This window comes from Macaca mulatta, chromosome 1, assembly GCF_049350105.2.
Source record: "Macaca mulatta isolate MMU2019108-1 chromosome 1, T2T-MMU8v2.0, whole genome shotgun sequence".
Lineage (NCBI taxonomy): Eukaryota > Metazoa > Chordata > Mammalia > Primates > Cercopithecidae > Macaca > Macaca mulatta.
Window position 1 is genome coordinate 214,524,191 of NC_133406.1, and position 23,511 is coordinate 214,547,701.

Genomic DNA, 23,511 nt, shown 5'->3' on the forward strand with positions numbered 1-23,511 from the left:
CAGAATGCACCCTGTTCCAAGAGACTTGGATAAACCAGGTTACCCCACTTGTGGGAAAAGATCAGAGGCAGCATTCCAAGCCAAACTGTATCCAGCTTTATTAAAGATACTTTCCATAAACAATCATGGTATTTCAGGCAGGACATGGGCAGACAATCGTTAACAGTATACAACAACTTTCAAACTCCCTTCTTCAATGGACTACCAAAAATCAGAAAGCCACTATAAAACCCAATGAAGTCTTCATCTGATGCTCTGAACAGGGAAAGTTTAGAGTGAGGGTTGACATTTCACATTTAGCATGTTGTTTAACAACTTTTCACAAGCCGACCCTGACTTTCAGGAAGTGAAATGAAAATGGCAGAATTTATCTGAAGATCCACAATCTAGAAATGGAACCAATGCTGTTTTGACAGGTGCCATCTCAGTGGCATCACTGGAAAGTCCAGATTGCCTGACACACTGGTAACCAATGACTACGGGTCAGGTCCCAACAGATGTCTGGGCTTAAGGGAGTTAAGTCTATGCTGAAAGATGGAAAGGGAGAAGAGGACATAAAAACAAATTTGTTTTTCCATACCACAAGGCTTTTGTGCCAAGGTGGCCATGTGTGTCAAAAGTCAGGGACTCCCTCCTCCTGGGAACCAAGAGGAAGTCTCTCAAAACTAGAAGGGAAAGGTGTTTTCCCCACATTAATCCAGCTTTGGAGACATTCTATTAGTGACATATGTCCCTTCCCCCAAAAACAACAATGAAGTGTTCTGTGTGCTAACAACATAGCTTTAAAAAAAAAAAAAAAAAAAGTAAAACAAAATTCTGCATTTTTATAAAACTTGATAAAAAATAGTATTTCAAACTGTACAGTCACCAGAAGTACACAGTTATCAAAAATGCACACACTTCACTTGGCATCTCCAGCACCTTCAGCTTTCTGTGCCTAAAAGAAAACAGACAAATTAATGAATGTGTAGATTTCAAAACTATCTTTGTTCACATTCCACCTACAGCATCATTTTGCTCCCAGGCCAAAGTTCAGGTTTCAGGTTCTGAGACTCAGTATTTCTTCTGAGAATGACTTACTAGGTAACTATGCTAAGTCACCTCTCCTCTGGGCCTTATTGTAAAACTGAGGTAGAAGGAACACCAGAATTAGAGACCTGAAGTTACTTCTAGCTTGAAAACTTTATGTAGTATAAAACACAATGCCCTTCAGCTGACAGTAGAGATTTCAAGAATCTAGGCCTTAAAAGTTAACAGGAAAGCCACAAGCAGATTCTGGACCAAATGGTACATTTGGAGTGATATTAAAAAAAGGCAATTAAGTTTTTGAGATCAGCAACTAACTGAATGAGCAAATGTAACAAAGGGTGAAACAGCAGTTATACCTGGTCTGTTTTGGCATCTCCGTTTTCTGCAGGGTTATTCCCCTCCTTGCCAGCATCAGCTTTTCCCTTTTTCCCTTTGGGTACCTTCTCTCCCTTCTGAAAAAGGGGAAAAAATAGAACTATTTCTCCCCATTTCATATTCCCAAGGTATGGTCTGCAAAGTTCTGCACAAGGTAGGATTGTTTACTGAAGATAAAACACAAACCCTTGATCAGTTGACAAGAACAACTGATCAAAACTAGGCTAAATTATATGTAATTTGCTATAATCTTTACTACTTAAAATTTCCTATCTAAGTAACAGAAAAATAAATCAGTTTAAACCCTGGGGTATTTAATATTTAAATAGATATTTTCCTACAAACTAACGAAACAACTCTTGATCATGAAACCAACGGTATGAATGACAGGGATGAGGCAAACTATCCAGTTTATAACCTCCATTAATGGAGGCACCATTATGCTAATTAAGTTAAGGCACTAAGAACAGTCCTCATTCTGTGAAAATGATCAGTTCCAATGTTAGCACTTACCTTTGCAGGGGCCTTTTTAGGCTTGGGCTCTGGCTTTGGAGGAGCAGGTTTCTTTTTTTTGGCAGGAAGAGAGGAAAAATTGAACATCAGTACAATGGACTGAAGAAAACCACCCACGACCGACCGACCAACCAACCAACCAAAAGTACCAAAGGCAGAGAAGTTTCTCCTCCTCAAAGTTTTTGTGGCTCGCTTTCTTCTAGAATGTTCGATCTCCAGAAGCCCACTCAAATGTCCCACTTTGGCTACACGCATCAAAATTTCAGAACCAGCAAAACCCAAAGGGGCAAGAGTCCGAAGTAGAGGCAATCATTCAAAACCAGGCACTAACCATAACTCATGGGAAGCAAAGGGAATTGTTTTTTGATGTTTTTTGGTTCAGGGACAAATACGAAAATTCAAAAGCATACACTTACAGCAGACAACCTCGCGGATCTTCTCTGTGGCTATTAAAGACAACGAGAAAATTAGAACAGGTAAGTCGCTTTGAAAAGTTTGGTATCAACTGGCTCTAGATTATAAGAGTGTAAATTCAGGACACAGGTTAATCACCGAGTCCAGTGGCCTCTGCTAGTCCAAGGCTTTGACCCTTGAAGAGAGAATGACTTACTTCGTCCTTCACCTTGGCTTTATCTCCTTTAGCATCCCCTTCAGCCTATAAGAAACAAGAACAAAACACTGCAGCTTCTGACGTGGTTCTTAGTTCTTTACTAAACTTTAGAGTGCTAACAAAGAAAATTAAAGCAGTCGTCCACACAACTTTTTTAGGACATAAACAAATAAGTGAGCCCGACGTTCGTATAAGAACGAAGCGCGCGCAGGAGCCCCAGCTCGCCGACCCCGAGAAGCCAGGGCTGAAGCCGGAGCGCAGCCGGGGAGGGCAGCCGAGCCCGCACCACCGCGCCAGGCAGGAGCAACAGCTGCAGATGGCGCAAACAAACCCCCTCCGGAGGCGGAGCCCAGCGCCGTTGCCATGGCAGCCGTCGAGGGCGGGAGAGGGAGGCGCGCGCAGCCCGGGGAACTCGTGGGCGGCGGCAGCGCGCGTCTCGTGCGCCGGGAACGTGGGCGAGGGGGCGGGGCCATACCACACAAACCCCGCCCCCTCACGGCGGCGGTTTTTTGGCGGCAGCGCGTTCCCCCGCCCGCCAACCCCGAGCGCCGCCTTCCCGCCCTTTCGGGTTTGAATTGCCCGCCCGCAGGGAGGGGAGGGAAGGGGCCCTGGCGATGGGGGAGGGGGCACGAGGCGGGGGCGGCGAGCCCGAGGAGAGCGGGATAAACAGCCGCCAACATGGCTCCTCCTGCCGCGGCCGCCGCTCCTCCAATATGGCCTCTGGCGCCCGCGGGCAGCCAAGCCACTCAGGGTTAGCCCCGAGACGCCCGAAACCGCCTCGAGCCCCCGCGCGGGGAGGCCGCGCTAGCTCCTGCCCGGCGCCGATTCTCGCGCCCTGCACCAGGGAGGCGGCGGCGGCGGCGGCAGTGGCGGCCCAGCGCCTGCGGCCCTCGCGCCACGTACCTTTCTCTTGGGCATGGTGGCGACGGCGGCGGGACGTAGGTGCTGGACGCGGGATGCAGCGCGCGCGGGCTTTGGTCGGTCCGGGGGTCGTTCTCGCCTCTTCTTCTTCACACTGCTCGGGCTCCGGGGGGTTTATAAAGTTTTTATAGCGCTGGGAGCCCCGGACCGGTTAGAACCGGATTTCACCTCCCGCCGCCGTTCATTGGCCCAGCTGGGGTCACGTGGGCGGGGTTTAAACTCACCTCCTCTGGAGGGAGTGAGGAGGGGGGTGTGGGGGGGGTAGTGCGCGCGAGACGGCGGCGCGCCGAGGGGGTGGGGGCGCAGTCGGGGAGGCGCGCGTCTAAGGCAGTAAATGAGGAGGGGTGCGCGAGTCGGCAGGCTCGGGGTTCCGGCTCCCGCCAAGAGCTGTCTTTTGCAAACTAGCAAGTTCCTTCCACCTTATGCAACCCAGCAACCCACTTCTCCAAGCCATGCGACACTCAGGGCGCATCTCAGCGGCTTTCCTTCCTGCTCCCGCTGGGGGCCCCAGAAGAGGGGTTTGCGAGGCCTGGCTGCACTGCCCTGCTCCACTGGAGGCAGAAGGAAGCGCGCGGCTGGAGGCACAGGCTGCAGTTCCCAGGGCCCAGGCTGACGCCGAAGTGGGAAAAAGGCGGGGAAGCCAGCTTGGCGCAGCCGGACGTGCATCCTTCCGAGCTGCCACTTCGGGAAAGCCTTTCGTGCACCTCACCTGAAAGACGGTCCCACTCGAGGTGGGCTAGGGGTTTCAGGGGGAGACTTTCCATGCAGAGGTGCCTTTTGGGTGCCGTGGGGCAGGTAGGAGCTGTCCTTTCAGCACCCGTTGCGCAGCCGCCTCCCCAAATACTATCGAAGCCCCCACCCCCAACGCCTGTCGGGTGGCTCCCTTAAGGTCCCTATATTCCCAAACCTCCAGACCCTGTCACAGTATGGTGGAGAGCGGCCGCCGAGGTCTACCAGCACTCCCCTCCCCCTACAACTCTACCCCCCTCGGAGACATCTAGCCCAGCTGCCCCCACCCGACGCGGCCACCAAGCCTGGGCACTGCAGCCGCAGCTGGCGAAATCCCTCCTTCCACACTGTCAAGCTGGCTGCCTTTCACTTGCGCGAGGAAAAGGAGGGTGGAGGAAAGCGCCTGGGAATTAGGAAACAAGTAGAGGAACAGGTGGTGTCATGGCAAAAGGGCTCTTCCAGTGCCTCCTAGTCCAAAGCCAGGGTCTTGGAGCTAGCCAAGTGCACCTGAGGGAGGGTAGGCAATTGCAGCAGCAAAACAAGGTGTTCTTCCGTTGCAGTTAGCAAACAAGTTTTACATCTAAGAATCTTTAAAAATTCTATTTGAAACCCAGAACACAATACGATATATGTCCTCAAATGGGGGCTTCGCTTACAGGTGCAAGGACACTAAATTGGTCCCATCTGATTTCTTGAGGCAACGGTTGAACCTGGCTTGTACAAATCATACATGTCCAAAGCAACCAGGAGTTCAACTGTTTTGCAGCCCTTGCTGCTGGGCGACGACGACGACCTCTCTGCCTCTTCTTTCCACCCCTACACCGCCTCCTGGGGCGGCTTCTCCCTACTCCACCCTGTGTACCTTTCCCAGAATAGAGAACCTCAGGCCAAAGAGCGATGCCAGCCCCATTAATCACCTCTACTGTACCCCAATCATATTACGGAAAGTCAGACCCAGGAGACAGGATTCAACAGCCACACTCATAGGGCAGATTCCATTTGCTGCCTCCAGCCCCTCATTCCCGCCTTAATTGTAGGGCTCTGCACTACAGCCGCATAATTCATGCCTTCCTAATTATGGCTGTCAACAGCCCCATTGTAAAGCTGGAAAATGTACAGCACCTGCTCTCCAGGAACCCTGTGCCAGGGATTGGTAGAGGGGAGTGCCAGGTGTGGATGGGGGCTTGCCAAAGGGTGCATTGATTGGCTTCTCAATCGCCTTGTCTGGCATTTATGCTTGATTCTGGGAGCAAGGACAATAGCCAAGAGGTCTCTTGCCGCCAGGTATTCGGGGACAGAAAGGGGAAGAGAGGGTTGGGGTATAGGAAAGTTAGGGGTTTCCTGTGTGCTCTTGCTACTGCTTGCAAGATCTCACCTCTCCCCTAGAGGGAGCTGCTAGGGAAACAGCTTGCAGAAAGTAAAATGGGAAGTCTGGCACAGTGGCTCATGCCTGTAATTCCAGCACTTTGGGAGGGTGAGGCCAGCGGATCACCTGAGGTCATGAGTTCGAGACCAGCCCGGATAGGGTGAGGCTCTGTCTCAAAAAGTAAAAGTAAAATGGACTTTACTAAAGAGAGTAGCATTTGGTTGGTGTTACTGGCTGGTACTTGCCGGTGTGGGGCACCTGAAATGGAGTTGCTCAGGCAGACAGCTCTTCAAAGGCACTAATCCTCTCAGCAGCTCTGCAGCAAGTCCTGGCAGAGGGAGGTAAGGAAAAGGACACAGCTTTGACCCTCACAAGCAGAGGACCTAGAACAAGCTTTGCCATGCCAAGAATAAATCGGGAGCCAGATCAAAAAGCTGAGAGAAACCTCGAAGAGTGGAGTGGGAATCAGAGTTTGAGATGGTGAGGGCAGGGAGCAGAGTCAGTTGAGAGAAGTGTTTGGTTCTGCTCAGTCCTGTTGTCTTACAGGGGAGAAGGCCTGTGCTGGATTCGATTCACCAGGGCCTACAGACCCTTCTCTTACCCTATACCATGGAAGGGGCCAGTCTCACTTGGGAGTGGAGCCTGGCCCCACGCCCTGCAAGAGGAGGAGAAAAGCTTGTGTGGGCTGAGTCGACAATAGGTAATTGGATTGTAATCGCCCGCCTGGCTTCCGCACACCATTGGGGGTGCTGAGTCTTTCAGTGAGCAATCAGTACTGCGTGGTGGGAGAGGGGTAGAGATTCAATAGCAAATCCCAGGTGGAGAGCCAAGGGGGAGGAGCAGCAGATGGGCAAATTTTCTGTCTCTCCCGCCCCTTTTTTTCCTTACCCAAATAACTGGCTGCCTATTAGTTATTTACTAGCAGATCCAAGGTAGAGCCAAATCTTTTGTGGAAGCTGGGTGGAAGGCTAAAATGGATGGGTAAAGAGCTAGGGTTTTGGGGAGAACTCTTCCCTGAAATTCTGTGTTGAAGGATGTGCTGGTGGAAAAACAAAGTGCATCTAAGAGACAGGCAGCTGATAAGTTGGGGACCTTTGTCTCCAAACCCTATTGGTGACCAGACCTGGGTTTAGTGTACTCGTGGGAGACTTTCACCCTCCATCCTCCCCAGGAGCCTGTCCCAGGCATCCCAAAGGTATCTATGGCCAGCAGACCTGGCCTGGGGGGGGCGCTCCCCAGCCAAGCAAAGGGAACACAATTCATTATCAGGAAAGGAGATGCCTTTCACCAAGAAAAGGAAGGGGAGTGGGGCCCTGGAGGCAGAGGGCAGGGCAAAGTGGCAGGTGACCAGCCCCACTCAGGCTGATGCAGTGCCCAGACGGGCCAGCCAGTCAGCTCGCTTGAGTTCCAAGGCCTGCAGGAAGCCTTGGACTCGCTCTTCCCGTCTGGCCGAGAGCTTGTGCAAGCGTGTCCTTCGGAGCTGGGCGTCCCCACTGGCTTGGAGCCCCTCTCGCAGCAGCTGCTCTGTCACTGTAGCCTGGTCCCTCTCCAGCTGCTGCCTCTTCCGCTCCTCTGCATACATGTCTCGGGCCTTCTGCTAGAGAAAAGTGGGGATTGGGGTGGGGAGACCATTTTTAGGAGTGGGTGAAACTGGGATGGAGGAGGTAGGGGGTGGGGCACAGGGTGGGCCAAGTGAAGTGGAACAGTAGAAAGTAGGTACCAGATTTGAAAAGGCTTGGGAGTAGGTATGCAGTGGGTGGTGCTCATGTTGTACAGGCAGGGCAGTGGTAGTTCTGGGTCCATCTTGGTTTGTTTTGTGTGGAAGCATCTGTACCTCTTGAAGTTTTTCTCATGCACTTGGAAGGGAACCAAGCAAATGTGGGTCTGACTTCTGATTTCCCCATCAACTGGCTTTGTGGCTTTGGGCAAATCCTGTCCTAACCTCATTTCTTCATCTGTAAAGTGGGGGTTGTGCCTACCTTGAAGAGTGGTTTTAAGGATTAGAGATAATATATGCAAAATCCTCTCTAGGATATTAGCAGGCTCTTAGACAGAAACAGCATTTTTACAAGTTGTTATTGCCTATTCTCTGCTGCAAGAAAGGTCCTATTCTTGTTGGGGACATGTCCATTGGGTCACTTTCTTTGATCTCCCCAGGTTTTCCTCTGAGGGCACCATCCTCCCAACTCCCTAGGCTATTTTTCAGAGCTCCACACTTGCCTTCTGTATGAAGACCAGCCTGATCCTTCCAGCAAATGACCCTCCTATGAACATTCTGAGAAGTAGGTTCAACTCTCTTAAGCCACTTATTGCATTCTGCATAGTAGAATAAGTGTTAGTGTTCATAGTCTACTCTTTCTCTTAGAAAATAAGCCCTTGGAGGTTTGAGAGCCTCCAGGCCTCTTGGAACCAGCTCTGACACCAGGTGATGATCATAATCCCTGGCAGTAGTTATCATCCCAAGTACTAGAGGGCAGAGACTGGGCTTCTTCCTCTCTAGCACTTGGGGTGCCCTGTACATGTGAAACACTCAACTGACTGACCACGTGATCCCAGGAGAGCAGTGAGGATGCTCCTGATACAAGAGAGTGGAAAATCCCTTTGGAGCAGAACCAAGGCTTTCCTGTGCCTCACTGATCTTCTCTGTTCCTGCCAGTCTAACTGACCTGCAAAGCCTTTGCACCAGAGCTCCTCCTGCCAAATATATTCCATGTGTGAGAAACTCTATTTTCCTATGGTATCCTATACCCTGATGACCCTTCCCACATTCTACCTTGTATTACGGTAAACTTGTATACATGTTTTTGTCCTAATCAGCCTGTAAGCACCTTGACTGCTCTGTCTTCACAAAGAATATCTTACATGTGCACAACCACTTCATCTGTTGCCTCACTTCACCCTCACAATGGAGCTGTGAGGGAGGTACTTTCTGCTGGAGACAGACATGGAGCAGGGAACTGATTTGCTGTCTCTCAGCAATAAAGGTTTACTGCATGGATAAGGATGACAAATGAGAATTCTGGACTATCCCCCCTGGCTCCTGAATAATTCCAGGCATTCAAGGGTACTTCTCTTCTGCTATTATAATGAATTACATGTGGAGCTATGAAGACTTCGGGCTTGAACAGCTGCCGCTAGAGCTCTCCATCTTGCTGGAAGGGCTTCTTGCAGGCCTTGGTCAGGGGGCTCCCTGGGTGCTACATACAGGATTTTTTTTGAGGATATGGAGATGTGCAGGACACAATCCCAGCAATCCAGGTGCTTACAGGCTGATTATACAGCCATGCACACAGAGTGCCATAATACAAAATAGGATGTGGTAAGGTTCATGCAAGTTCAGAGGAGAAAGCAAGTGTGGCTGATGAACATCACGGAGCAGTGACCTTCATGGACAGAATTTGAGCTGGCGCTTTAACCAATGAGGAGGATTCAAACAGAGGTGAGGTGTATGGGGGGCAGGGAGAATATTCCAGCAGTGGGAGTAATGAGCAAAGATGCATGGAACTGAAGAGTCTGTTCAGGCCAGAGTAAGTCCACCTGGAGCAGTGGGGTTTGAGAATTTCCTGTCTAAGGCCTCCCTTACCTCTCTAAGGCTATTTCTTATTCTGTAAAACTGGGATAAGAGTACCCACCTCACTGGGTTGTTTGAGGAAAAATGAGATAATGAATTTCCAGCCTACTGCTTGGCTATTAACTGTTAGCTGTTCTATCACCACCATTTGTGCACTGGGTTAAGTAGTCTAAGTTCTGGCAGAACAGAAAGGATGGGGCGCACTCAGCAACAGAGGGAGGAAATACGGAGCTAGCTAAAGCCACTTCATGAGGTGCAAGCAAGGATGGGGGGCACTCAACAACAGAGGGAGGAAATACAGAGCCAGCTAAAGCCACTTCATGAGGCGCAAGCTTCTTCCAGATGGCGTCAGAGTGTGTGCCAGCAATGGGGGCTGTAGCCCAGGGGGCTGTAGCTAATTCCTGTCTGAGAGGAATCAGCAGTTCATTGTTCAGATAGCAGAGTTGGGAGGGTGCCTACTCGTCATTTGACAGAAAATGACAGCAAGGCTGAGATGGCTGAAGTTCCCTTGGCTTCTCCACTAAGGTAATTTCTTGAGAGTACAGTGTGAAGTCTATCTTGTGCCTGTGTATAAGCTTTACTTTCTAGGGGTGGAAAAGCTGGTGACCTGTATCTGGATACCTGTCTATCCAGCTTCCACATGGTCTGGATCTACCCTTTCAATCTCAGAGATGTTTCCGGTTCTTCTCAAGTACTTACCCTTGGGAAATCCAAGCTAACAGAAGTCCTAGAGGTCAACTTTTCTCTCCCTGACCATTTGTCTACTCTCTTTGTATAATGACCAATCGGGGTAAGTGAGGGCATTAATTCTTTCCTTAGAGACTTTTTGTACAGACTTTATCCAATCTTGGTGCAAGGGCTCCAAGAAGCTCACTTTGAGAAATATGATTCTAACCTGTGAATCTAAATCCTCCTGGGCATTATCCCTCTGTGCTCTTATTCTCTCCTTGGTAGAATCAGAGAACAAGACGTAATAGTTCCTCCAGTACTTAAATCTAAAAGTCCTCCACCACTCTGCGGGCACCTGGAGAGAGGCTGGAGGTCCTTGGCTTCAAAACATTAGCCAGTGAAAAGTCCTTCCCCAAGCTGCAACCAGCTAGCCCAGGTTAGCAGCATGAGGAATGCATTTCTGAGGGCTGCCCTCAGGCAGAGAAGGACACCTCCTACCAGAAACATGATATTCTGAAGCACCCTCAGAGTCTCCTTGCCTGGGGAGTTGTACTGGGGACAGGATGTGCAGGGTGCTTTTTCAGAGATAGGAGTCTGAGGAAAGGCCCAGAGACACACATGTGGGGAACAATATTGGCCACTATTCTTGAAAAATGAACTCTGTTCCAGGCACTGCACTCAGCACTTGATACGTGTTAGCTTACTGAATCCCTATCACAAACCTCCAAGGTATGTATTACTGTAAACACCACTTCTCTCATTTTACAGGTGAGGAAAATGATGCACTGAGGGGGTTAAGTAACTGTACAGTCACATAGCTATGTAGGCAGTGCCAATATTCAAAGTCATGAACGTCTGAGACATTAACTCAAGCTTTTAGGCCAAGGCAGGAGGCTCGCTTGAGCCCAAGTGCTGGGCAACATGGCGAGACCCCATTTCCACATACATGCATATATACATACATACATACATACATAACTCAAGCTTTTATCCTAAGACAGTGACAACCTGAAGAGCACAAGAACTATAATGTTCAGTCCAGCCTGTTTAAATTGTGACAAATGTACTACAGGAAGCTTCGTGGGAACATGTGTCTTTTCCCTTTCTAATATCGTCCTTGGAGATGAGGTGAACAAACACTTTTTACTCATCTCCATCAGTGACCTCTCAAGGACCTACCATCCATGCAACTTGTGATTGAGGATCAGCTGCTCTGCACTCCACACACCCCCTCCCTGGCCTGATTCCCTATTTGTCCCTGCCTCCTTGCTGACAAGTCCTACTGCATCATAGTCAAGATTTCCCTTTGCCAGCCTTTAAGACTGGTTAGGTGGCCGGGCGTGGTGGCTCACACCTGTAATCCCAGCACTTTGGGAGGCTGAGGCGGGCAGATCACCTGAGGTCAGGAGTTTGAGACCAGACTGGCCAACATGGCAAAACCCCGTCTCTACTAAAAATATAAAAATTAGCCGGGAGTGGTGGCATGTGCCTGTAATCCCAGCTACTGGGGAGGCTGAGGCAGGAGAATTGCTTGAACCTGGGAGGTGGAGGTTGCAGTGAGCTGAGATCATGCCACTGCACTCCAGCCCCATTTCAAAAAAGAAAAAGAAAAAAAAGAAAGAAAGAAAAAAAAAAAGACTGGCTAGGTGACCACCTGGAGACTGTCATGGTCCATTCAGATACCAAGGTCTGGCTCCCAACAACTTGTAGCCAAGTCCCTGCTTCCCTTAGGATCCACCAGCTGCCTTCCTCCTATTAAGCTACTCCAGGTCCAGAGCCTAGCCCCTTGCCCTGGCTTCCTGCAGAGAATAGGGACACATTGGGCAGGGCCTAGAGACAGAGCAGCTCAGATTTTGACAATGGGAATTTGGGTGATAGGGCAAGAGCACAGACATACAGGTAGGAAACTGGAGGGCATGGAACAAGTAACTGGGAAGAGTCCAGTTTGGTCACACTACAGAGTCTGTAAAAGGGAGACATGAGAAAAGCCTGGAAAGACCTTTCTGGTCTGAAAACAAACTGGTGAGGATGCCATTAGTCTGGATTCTCCCCTTAGTATGTCTGCCAAGGTGATAACAATCTCTAGAAACAGAGCTTTGAAGCCTCTGGGGTAGAGAAAGCCTAGCCAGGACCTCCAAGGGCTCCTGCTGGAGAAGGCTTCAAGATAATCAATATCTCTATTATAACTGGTTTCCTTGTTCTAAAAACAGAGGCAATAATCATAGTATCTGCCTTAAAGCAGTTCATAGAATTTACTGAAAGGATGCCTGACATGTGGTAAGAGCTCAATAAAAGTTTGCAAATATAGGACAGGCGCAGTGGCTCATGCCTGTAATCCTAGTACTTTTGGAGGCCAAGGCAGGTGGATCACCTGAGGTCAGGATTTTGAGACCAGCCTGGCCAACATGGTGAAACCCTGTTTCTACTAAGTCTGAGTGTGGCAGCATGTGCCTGTAGTCCCAGCTACATAGGAGGCAGAGGTTGCAGTGAGCCAAGATTGTGCCACTGTGCTCCAGCGACAAAGCGAGATTCCGTCTCAAAAAAAAAAAAGGTTTGCAAATATGATCCATAGGTAAAAATGGAACACTTAATTGTTGACCTCAAACACCTCCCACCCCATCCCAGGAAACAGCAGAACAATTGCTATGGCCACAACCTATGTGTCTTGGTTCCTAAAAATATTATTATTTGTACTTATTTGTTTTAGCCTACAAGAAACAAGAGTTTCAGGCTGGGTGCGGTGGTTCACGCCTGTAATCCCAGCACTTTGGGAGGTCGAGGCTGGCAGATCACCTGAGGTCGGGGGTTTGAGACCAGCCTGACCAACATGGAGAAACCCCATCTCTACTAAAAATATAAAACTAGCCAGGTGTGGTGGCGCATGCCTGTAATGCCAGCCACTCGGGAGGCTGAGGCAGGAGAATCGCTTGAACCCGGGAGGCGGAGGTTGCAGTGAGCCGAGATCGCGCCATTGCATTCCAGCCTGGGCAACAAGAGCGAAACTCCGTTTCTAAAATAAAGAAAGAAACAAGAGTTTCATAATTACATTATCAACATTGCCACTAACAATAAACCTCTTAAGTAATGTTTAAGTTTGTGTTGCAGTTTGTATTATCCTGAGAAGAAATTCCACTAAAGATGAATAGCAGAGAACTGTGTTCAGGTAAGCTGAATTAATTCCTTTCTCTGGGGAGTTATGTTATCACCTTGATATAGTTAGTTTCACTTGTTTCTATTTCAACGTTTGTTTTTATCCCATCTTCACTCCTCCCCGTCCTTACTGCCACCACCCTACCTCGAGGCACATCCTCTCTCATCTGGACTACTGCAGGAGTTCTGTCTCTTGGCTTTAACTCCAGCCCCTTGAAAATTCTGAATGATTTTTACAAAATGCAACTCAGATCCTGTCATCCCCTGATTAAAGTCCTTCAGCTTTGTTACCATGACCTACAAGGCTCTGTATTAGCCAAGGTCTGACTCTAGTCTCATTTCATGCCCTTCTCCCTTGGCACACTGCCTCCTTTTTGTTCTTCTAAGACCCGAACTTTTACCTCAGTCTCTTTGCATTCTCTTCATTACTTTCTAGCACATCTCTCTGTATTCTTCACTGCCTTATTACAATCGGAACTTATATATTTGTTTACTTGTTTATTTCTGTCTCCTCAAGAATACAAGTTCCACAAAGGTAGAGATCTTGTCCATCTGGCTAACTATTGACTCTCCTGTGCCTAACACAGTGCCTGATTCATACTACTCAATAAATACTTATGGAATAAATGAAACTTGAGTTAACTCCTCTGACAACCATGTGCAAAGTATCTGAGAAATGTGAAATTACTATAAAAGACATCTGAGCAGCCCAAGTAGAGATAAAAACACAAAAACTCATGTACCAAGCTCCTCTGGGCTTCATGCAGAGCCAATTCACTCTCATTTTATATACATAATTCCAACAAGCTTGACTAACTGGTTTCCTTGTCTATAGCCGATTTAAAACAGTAAATACTATGGAAGAGGAGAGATACTGTCAAAATTAACTGTTGACAGCAGTAGGAAATTAAAGAGGGAGGACACAGAAAAATATACATGAAATCTCAAACCCAGGTATTCTGGGACCATCTAACTTAGAGCAAACAGCCTTACCCCTCAAGGATATTGTTGTACAGTGAAGTATTTAAAGATAATTATTATTATCATAATAATCAGAATATGACAGCCAGGCATGGTGGCTCATGTCTATAATCCTAGCACTTGGGGAGGCCGAAGCAGGAGGATCACTTGAGCTTAAGTGTTCAAGACCAGCCTGGGCAACATAGTGAGAACTTATCTCTACAAAAAATACAAAAATTAGCCAGGCATGATGGTGTGTGCCCACAGTCCTAGCTACTCAGGAGGCTGCAGTAAGCAAAAGTTGCACAACTGCACTCCAGCCTGGGCAACAGAGTGAGACCCTGTTTGTAAAAAAAAATAAAAAATAGAATGTGATTATCCTAATCATCATCATTATTAGCAAGTGCCTGGTATATAGATGTCAATGAATTATGTACAAGATACATTTTAGAAATTTTTCCATCAAAAAAGGAGAAAGTTTTAGTTTTTAGAGGGATCTTTGGTCATATGGAAATATCTGATATTCATTCCCCACTGGCAGTAGATAATTGTGCTTTTGCTGTTTTTCTTTTCACTAATTCTAAACTTCTTTCAATTTCCTCATATTCTGAGACTAAGTAATTAAATACATGATCAAGTCTTTGTGATTTGATTGACTTATACCAGGAGTTATGGACTTGGGATTCAGGGGCAGATTTCAGCAGTTATGTGAACCCCTTTAAAGTATTCTATGTGTGGCCAGGCATGGCGGCTTCTGCCTGTAATCCCATCACTTTGGGAAGCCAAGGTGGGCGGAGCACCTGAGGTAAGGAGTTTGAGACCAGCCTGACTAACATGGAGAAACCCCATCTCTACTAAAAATACATCTCTACTAAAAATACGGGAGTGGTGGCACATGCCTGTAATCCCAGCTACTCGGGAGGCTGAGGCAGGAGAATCACTTGAACCTGGGAGGTGGAGGTTGCGTTGAGCCAAGATCGCACCACTGCACTCTAGCCTTGGCCACAAGAGTGAAACTCCATCTCAAAAAAAAAAAAAAAAAAAGAAAAAGTATTCTATGTGTTTCCATGATAAGTTTACAATTCTATACAAAATTCCACATTTGAGTGATCTGCAATTTTTCTAAGGAGATGGTCTGTGGCTTTCATTAGACTCTCCAAAGGGACCCCAATCCTAAGGAGATTAAGAATCCCTGACTCACATCATTATTTCCTTCCGGCATTATCTCTCCAGACTCAAGAAGCAGCACCAGCTTTGATTTTAAAATTCAGGTTCCTTAGGATGGACGCGGTGGCTCACACCTGTAATCCCAGCACTTTGGGAGGCCAAGGTGGGCGGATCACCTTGAAGTCAGGAGTTTGAGACCAGCCTGGCCAACATGGTGAAACGCTGTCTCTACTGAAAATACAAAAATTAGCCAGGCATGGTAGCGCGTGCCTGTAATCCCAGCTAGTTGGGAGGCTGAGACAGAAGAATCGTTTGAACCTGGGAGGGGGAGGTTGCAGTGAGCCCAGATCACGCCACTATACTCCAGCCTGGGCAACAAGAGCAAAACTCCATCTCAAAATAAATAAATAAGATAAAATAAAATTCAGATTCCTTGGGACAGTTACTTAAGTCTCTCTGTCCCTCTGGTTCCATATATGAAAAATGAGGACACCAAACTTGCTGGGTTGTTAGGTTAAATAAGAAAACTTACACCTAAGTGCCCTTGTAGATCCTCAATATGTTAGCTACCACTACCATTATTATAAAGAGACCTAAGCATATACAGGTGACTCTACCTGCTAATAAAACCTGTTTCAAGATTTGGTGATGAAAACTGAAAGTCAAACTTCAAGTCTTGACACAACATAGTTTTACACAATGGAAAGACAATGCTATTTAGTTCTTAATCCCTACTGCTACAATCTTTTATTAGGGTAATACTTTAAAGGAATAATGGCCAATTTCTCTGAGAAGCCTTTTCCTCCTGAGTCTTTAAAAGATAAAAGACCTGTAGCTTAAATCCTATTCCAAACTCTTACTGATTATGTGTCCTTAACTAAATCATTTCTATTTGCTTACTTACATAAGGGATAGGGCTAATAAGACTTCTCTCATTGGGTTCTTGGGAACATTAAATGAGACGCAGCATGTAAAATGTTCGCAGTGCCTGACAAGTAGTAGATACTAAGTAGGTGGTAGCTACTATCATCATTATCATCATCTTATTAGGATGTGCCTGGTATATAGTAAGGTGGTTGTCAATCAGTGCGAACTAATCTTTTCTTCCATCCCATCCCATCTGGCCAGCCCTGAACTCTTTCTTACCTGAAGCACGCTATGGTTCATCTGGAACTGCAGGATGGCCTCGAAGAGGTTCCAAAATGTATACTCTGGCCACAGAACAGGTTGGAACACCAGGCAGGAGTGAGAGGTCTGGGAAAGGAAGGGAGGAGAGTATGATTTAGTAACATGTTGCTGGGCTGCACCCCTGGTCAGTCCTCCGAGGAAAAAGCAGGCTAAGCAGGACCCAGAAGCCCTGAGATGAGAATGGTACAGGCATCCTGAGCTATAGCTGCAGCTGCTGCTGGCCCTGATTCACTCACTAGTAGGGGGAGGAGTCATTTGAGGCAGCCAGATCACCTGCCTGTGGCAAAGCAGAACTAAAACGAGACTAGATCAACATTTCCACCAGGATTTTTCTAAGAGCCAATTTTAGGACTATGAAATAACATCTGGATTATGTTATTGGCTCTTGGCCCTTAGAGGGCATCTGGAAGACATACTGTCTGATAAAGGTCAGCAAGGAACAAATGGTAGCTGCCACTGTTATTTTTAAGTAGCAGCAGCAGGGCACAGTGGTTGAGAGCATAGGCTCTGGAGCTAGACTGCCTGGCTTTGAATTTTGGCTCCAACCATTTACCATTTATTCGAGCAGGGGTAATTTCACCTGGGCCTGAGATTCCTCAAATGTAAAACTGGATAATAGAAATACCTAATTTTTGGGTACTGTTTAGATTAAATGAGGTAACATATGTATAGCAAAGAGCCAGGTGTACTTTAATAATAATCACTGATGAAGAATCCCTTTTGGAACACTCTTGACAGCCACTGCCTGATATCTCTAGTGGTGAGGAGTTCAGTACATCATGGGGGATTACTAGTTGTCAGATAGCCTGTTTGGCTTTTTATGCTAAACCAATGTCACCTTCCCTACAACTTCTACCAAGGTCCCAGGTATTTTTTCTGGAAAAGGTTTGTTTCTTCTTCAAAGTGACATTCTTTCAAATGTTTCAAGGCTAGATTAGAGCTGCCTGTTATCAGTTCCCAAAGTTGTAATGACTTGTTCAGAGTTTGTCTTTGCTAGCAAACTATAAGTTTAAAGACAGTAGGGATCATTTCTGACTCGGTCACTGCTATATTTCCAGCATATAGAAGGAACTCAACATTTTTTTCCAAGGGAATACATTTGTCACTTACTTCCCTTTTCCAGACCACTATCCTTTCCTCATTTTTTTAAGACATGAGATTCCTTGCTTTCCAGTTTGGCCTCTTCCAGTAAGTCCTCAAGTTTTTCAATGTAACTAATCTGTACACTGAGTAACTGACTCTGTAGTCTCTTAAAATTCAGCCCATCTGTAAACTTCCCAAACGTGATCTGAGCAGCACAGTGGGCCACAGAACCAATAGGTGCACATTGTACTTTTTTTTTTCAGACGGAGTCTCACTCTGTTGCCCAGGCTGGAGTGCAGTGGCACGATCTCGCCTCACTGCAACCTCCGCCTCCTGGATTCAAGTGATTCTCCCACCTCAGCCACCTAAGTAGCTGGGACTACAGGCACCTGCCACCATGCTGGGCTAATTTTTGTATTTTTAGTAGAGACAGGGGTGTTCACCATGTTGGCTGGACTGGTGTCAAACTCCTGACCTCAAGTGATCCACCTGCCTCAGCCTCCCAAAGTGCTGGGATTACAGGCGTGAGCCACCACGCCCCGCATTAGCTCGTTTTTAAGATTGTGGTCCATTAAAATTTCTGGAGCTTTATCATGTGAGCTGTTTCCAAATAGAGTCTCTCCCTCCAACCTATCCTAGAACAAGGACTTCCCTTAGTTATGTGCTATCCAGGGACCAAGTTAACAGGGGATGGAAACTTGAGTGTTTGCATATTGTTTATATCCCTCATGGACCATGTTTGCATAGGTATGGCCCTTTATCCTGAAGAGGAGGGACTAGTAACTGCAAGGCAAGCTTCTAACCCAGAGGGGCTAGGGTCCCTGGCAGGTTACCAAGGCAAGAGCTTAATCTCAGGGATGCAAGACAGAAGTCCCATTCCTTGAATAGGGGCACAATGAAGTTTTCACTACAGTTGGATTTGCAAAGCCAGCGACAGATGAGGAATGGACATCAAATATTATCAGACACAGCCTAGAGATGCTTCTCCAGATTTTAGCTTTCCCCTGAAGTACTCTGGCCCCAGCCTGTCTGGGAGTGGGGATGGACCACTCTAATCCATTCTGTGGATACAGTTGGTTTTCCCCATGACACAAACATAATAGTACTTGGAAATGACCAACCTGCCATAGCAAGAAGTCACTCAGCCGCACTTCTCCAGAAGTCCGTATCAAGATGTCAGGGTGAGGAGAGCGGTTGGTATAGAGGCACTTATCAAGCAGAGACTCAGAGATATCACTAAGGTGAGCAAGAGGAGACACAGAGAGGCACACATCCTGTAGTATTCTCTTTCTGTAGTATTCTCATGGTGAACTTCCATACATAGGCTTCCCAGTTTATACAATACCATCAAATACACTAGCCAATACTACGTGATACACAGAAGGCCCTCAACAAATGTTTGCTAAATTAATGAATGAATTTAAATCTTCACAACTACATAAGGTATTTCATTTCTTTTTTAAGAAAACACAATGTAAAATTCTTTCTTTTCTCTCTCTTTTTAAATTTTCTGCCTTTTTCCACCTGTTCTGATACATAAGGTATTTCTTTTTTTTTTTTTTTTGAGACAGAGTCTCACAGTGTTCCCCAGACTGAAGTGCAGTCGCATGATCTTGGCTCACTGCAAGCACCGCCTCCTGGGTTCACGCCATTCTCCTGCCTCAGCCTCCCGAGTAGCTGGGACTATAGACACCCAGCTAATTTTTTTTTTTTTTTGTATTTTTAGTAGAGACAAGGTTTCACCGTGTTAGCCAGGATGGTCTCAATCTCCTGACCTAGTGATCTGCCTGCCTCGGCCTCCAAAAGTGCTGGGATTACAGGCGTGAGCCACCACGCTCAGCAGATACATAAGGTATTTCTATCCTCATTTTATAGATAAGGAAACTGAGGCTCAAAGATGAATAATTTGCTGAAAGTCATTTAGCCTCAGGCCCAAAACCAGATGCACCCACAAGAATATCTGTTGTCTTTTGCTTAAAACATCTTGTTTTTTAAGATACATATATCCTGTGACCCAGTATTTGATGAAATACTATGCAACTGCATTCTAAAAATAAAGATAATCGAAATGCACTGATTTGGAAAGATGTCCAAAATCTAATGTTAAATGTAAAAGGCAAGTTTCAGAAAATATATAGTATAAAACACACAGGCCGGGCGCGGTGGCTCAAGCCTGTAATCCCAGCACTTTGGGAGGCCGAGACGGGCGGATCACGAGGTCAGGAGATCGAGACCATCCTGGCCGACACGGTGAAACCCCGTCTCTACTAAAAAATACAGAAAACTAGCCGGGCGAGGTGGCGGGCGCCTGTAGTCCCAGCTACTCGGGAGGCTGAGGCAGGAGAATGGCATGAACCCGGGAGGCGGAGCTTGCAGTGAGCTGAGATCTGGCCACTGCACTCCAGCCTGGGCGGCAGAGCGAGACTCCGTCTCAGAAAAAAAAAAAACAAAACAAAACACATACACACACATTCAAACATTCACACATGCATATAAGTACACATAAACAAAGAACAAAGTCTAAAAAGACACATCATACTATTAACAGTGGATTGGATAAGGAAGAAAAGACTCTCTTTTTACTTTATGCACTTCTGTTATTGTTTGAATTTGTGTAAATACCTTTTTTGGCCAGGCGTGGTGACTCATGCCTGTAATCCCGGTACTTTGGGAGGCTGAGGCAGGCAGATCACCTGTAATCAGGAGTTCAAGACCAGCTTGGACAACAAGGTGAAACCCCATCTCTACCAAAAGTACAAAAATTAGCCAGGTGTGGTGGCGTATGCCTGTAGTCCCAGCTACTTGGGAGGCTGAAGCAGGAGAATCACTGGAACCCGGGAGGTGGAGGTTGCAGTAAGCCCAGATTATGCCACTGAACTCCAGTCTGAGTGACAGAGCAAGGCTCTGTCTCAAAACACAAAAACACAAAACATTTTTTTTTCCAGACAGGGTCTCCCTCTGTTGCCCAGACTGGAGTGCAGTGGTGTGATCTCAGCTCACTGCTACCTCCACCTTCCATGCTCAAGCAATCCTCCCACCTCAGCTTCCCAGGTAGCTGGGACCACAGGTGTGCAACACCATGCTCAGCTAATTTATTTTTAAAACCTTAGTTAAGTCATATGGACCCCGAAACATTGCAAAAATTCCACATTACTCAGAATTTTAAATAAACAGCAATATGATCAGTTCTCCTGTGTTTGATAAGAGCTACTTTCCCAAGCACACAGATGGTCAGAAAGGAGACAGAATTGAAGAAAACTGGTGACTGAAAGCATTTATCTGAAGTAAAAGTATCCTGTCCACAGAAAGAGGGCATGGCTGGTGTCTATTGGCTCCACGAATGCTGTTTACCTGTCCTACCAACTACCCAGAAGCAGAATTCAGAATGTCCAGGTAGTTAAGAGTTGCATCTTGGAAAGGGTCCAGAAGACAAAATTTCTTGGTGGGAACATGCTTCTGGATGCATGGTCAGGAAAGCAGAAAGATCTGGGCTGAGTGTTCAAAACCAGACTCTACGCTTACTAGTTGTATGTCTTTAGGCAAGTTATTAATCTTTTTTTTTTTTTTGGAGATAGAGTCTTGCTCTGTCACCCAGGCTGGAGTGTAGTGGCGCAATCTCGGCTCACTGCAACCTCCACCTCTTGGGTTCAAGTGATTCTCTTGCCTCAGCCTCCCAAGTGGCTGGGACTACAGGCAGCCACCACCATGCCCAGCTAATTTTTGTACTTTTAGTAAAGACAGGGTTTCACCATGTTGGCCAGGCTGGTCTTGAACTCCTGACCTCAAGTGATCTGCCTGCCTCGGCCTCCCAAAGTGCTGGGATTACAGGTGTGAGCCACTGCACCCGACCAAGTTACTCGGTCTCTCAGTCCTCTTAAGGCAAACCACAGAGACAGCTTTATTTTCCTTATCATCATCACAGAAGAAACAGTATTCACTTATAATTGAACAATAAGAAGGGCTCTGGTTCAGATTTCTCTGGTAATCTGATAGTCTTGTCTTGGCAGCATGGTCTTAATTCTCCAAGTTATGTAAGACCCTGTACAATCCATATAATTTCTCATTCTCTTATCTTTAAAATGGGCCCATTTGCTCTTTCCCTAAGCGGCCTGAGGTAATCTGTGAAAATGGTTCGCTATTCACTTAACCCGGAGAAACCCATGATATCATGCAAATCAAGAGGTTCCAATCTTCGTGTTCACTTTAAGAACACTTGTGAAACTGCAGGCCATCAAGGGTATGCATATACGAAAAGCCACGAAGTATCTGAAAGATGTCACTTTACAAAAACAGTGCGTACCAGTCCGACGTTACAATGGTGGAGTTGGCAGGTGTGCCCAGGCCAAGCAGTGGGGCTGCACACAAGGTCGGTGGCCCAAAAAGAGTGCTGAATTTTTGTTGCACATGCTTAAAAATGCAGAGAGTAATGCTGAACTTAAGGGTTTAGATGTAGATTCTCTGGTCACTGAGCACATCCAAGTGAACAAAGCACCTAAGATGCGCCGCTGGACCTACAGAGCTCATGGTTGGATTAACCCATACATGAGCTCTCCTTGCCACATTGAGATGATCCTTACTGAAAAGGAACAGATTGTTCCTAAACCAGAAGAGGTTGCCCAGAAGAAAAAGATATCCCAGAAGAAACTGAAGAAACAAAACTTATGGCAGGGGAGTAAATTCAGCATTAAAATAAATGTAATTAAAAGGAAAAAAAAAAAGGGCCCATTTGTCCTATCCACCTTATAGGTTATCATGAGGGTCAAATCAAATGAAATAATAGATTTGAGCACACTTTGGGAACTATAAAGTGCTATACAAATAATAATAATAATAAATTATTTTCAGTCCCACCAACTTGCAGTGTGACTTCAGAGACTCAGTATCTCTGAGTTTACAATTTATCTGCAAAGAGTTTCTTCTACCTACTTAAGGCAGTGGGCAGAATTCTCATGGAAAAAGCTGAGATTGTGCCAGTGCATTCCCGCCTGGGTGATACAGCAGACTCTGACTCCAAAAAAAAAAAAAAAAAAAAAGGGGATAACTCTAAGGTGGATGGAAAGATGAAACTGACAAAATCAAAATGGAACATCTGTAGACTTTGGCCAACAAAAATCCATCACTAAATGGAATGGTGAGTTAAACTTGTCTATGTGAAGACTTTTCAGAAACGATTTACATTTAATAACGGTAAAATATCCATTTTTATCTATGAGAATAGGTTTTTTTGTTTGTTTTGTTTTTTGAGACAGGATCTGGCTGTTAGCCAGGCTGGAGTGCAGTGATATGATCTTGGCTTACTGCAACCTCAGCTTCCTGGGCTCAAGTCATACTTCCATCTCAGCCTCCCAAGTAGCTGTGACTACAGGTGCATACCACCACACCCAGCTAATTTTTGTACTTTTAGAGACGGGGGGTTCACCATTTTGCCCAGGCTGGTCTCGAAGTCATGAGCCAAGCTATCCAACCCGCCTCAGCCACCCAAAGTGCTGGATAACAGGTGTGAGCCACTGCACCTGATCAAAACAGTTTACATTTTAAAAATCTTGGCAAGAATAAGGTGAAATGAGCACTTTCAAACTCAGATCCTGAGGAAACAAAAAATGCAGACAAGTTCAGTCAAATATTTAATTGTGGCATTATTTGTAATAATGAAATATTAGAAACTGCCTATATGCCCAACAAATAGAAGACTGGTTAAATAAATTAATGCAAGATATATTTTACAGCCATTATAAATAATGATATGAAGAATTATTAAAAACATGGGTCATGGAAAAGTACTCATAACACTGAATGAAAAAAGCATGAGTCGGGCCGGGCGCGGTGGCTCAAGCCTGTAATCCCAGCACTTTGGGAGGCCGAGACGGGCGGATCACGAGGCCAGGAGATCGAGAGACGATCCCGGCTAACACGGTGAAACCCCGTCTCTACTAAAAAATACAAAAAAACTAGCCGGGCGAGGTGGCGGGCGCCTGTAGTCCCAGCTACTTGGGAGGCTGAGGCAGGAGAACGGCGTAAACCCGGGAGGCGGAGCTTGCAGTGAGCTGAGATCCGGCCACTGCACTCCAGCCTGGGTGACAGAGCAAGACTCCATCTCAAAAAAAAAAAAAAAGAAAAAAGAAAAAAGCATGAGTCAAAGTGTAAACTATTCATTATGTGACTTCATGTGTTGTAAATACT

The 23,511-nt window shown here is 46.5% G+C and overlaps 2 protein-coding genes and 1 long non-coding RNA gene across 15 annotated transcripts in view; 1 reads left to right on the plus strand and 2 right to left on the minus strand.

Moving 5' to 3' along the window:
* Positions 1-811: 811 nt before the first annotated feature.
* Positions 812-3,548, minus strand: HMGN2 (high mobility group nucleosomal binding domain 2). The gene is made up of 6 exons (XM_028837570.2): positions 3,431-3,548; positions 2,528-2,572; positions 2,334-2,363; positions 1,918-1,968; positions 1,386-1,481; positions 812-937 (listed from the first exon to the last, which is right to left on the minus strand). Exons 1-6 carry the CDS (start codon positions 3,443-3,445, stop codon positions 902-904), a joined length of 273 nt encoding a protein of 90 aa, XP_028693403.1. The 5' UTR covers positions 3,446-3,548; the 3' UTR covers positions 812-901.
* Positions 3,549-4,749: 1,201 nt separating this feature from the next.
* Positions 4,750-23,511, minus strand: part of DHDDS (dehydrodolichyl diphosphate synthase subunit) — a 44,471-nt gene continuing 25,709 nt past the window's right edge. For 6 of the 13 annotated variants that reach the window (XM_028837555.2, XM_077967903.1, XM_077967881.1 and 3 more), the window contains 3 exons: positions 18,453-18,567; positions 16,207-16,314; positions 4,750-7,137 (listed from right to left, as the gene is read on the minus strand). In XM_028837555.2, the coding sequence (XP_028693388.1) occupies positions 6,901-7,137; positions 16,207-16,314; positions 18,453-18,567 (460 nt within the window). In that variant the 3' untranslated portion in view covers positions 4,750-6,900. Of the gene's footprint in view, positions 7,141-16,206; positions 16,357-18,423; positions 18,568-23,511 lie in introns of all 13 variants that reach the window. The other 7 variants (XM_077967891.1, XM_077967871.1, XM_028837536.2 and 4 more) reach the window with 2 other exon arrangements.
* On the plus strand, positions 8,495-13,565 carry LOC144335139 (uncharacterized). The gene is made up of 4 exons (XR_013405601.1): positions 8,495-8,982; positions 9,784-9,904; positions 12,889-12,946; positions 13,451-13,565. It is a non-coding gene; the product is annotated as an uncharacterized LOC144335139 (long non-coding RNA).

Coding starts and splice junctions, on each gene's coding strand:
- HMGN2 (XM_028837570.2), bottom strand. Junction 1,482..1,917: donor CTAAAAAGGCCCCTGCAAAG/GTAAGTGCTAAC, acceptor CCCCTTTTTCAG/AAGGGAGAGAAGGTACCCAA. Junction 938..1,385: donor GAGATGCCAAAACAGACCAG/GTATAACTGCTG, acceptor GTTTTCTTTTAG/GCACAGAAAGCTGAAGGTGC.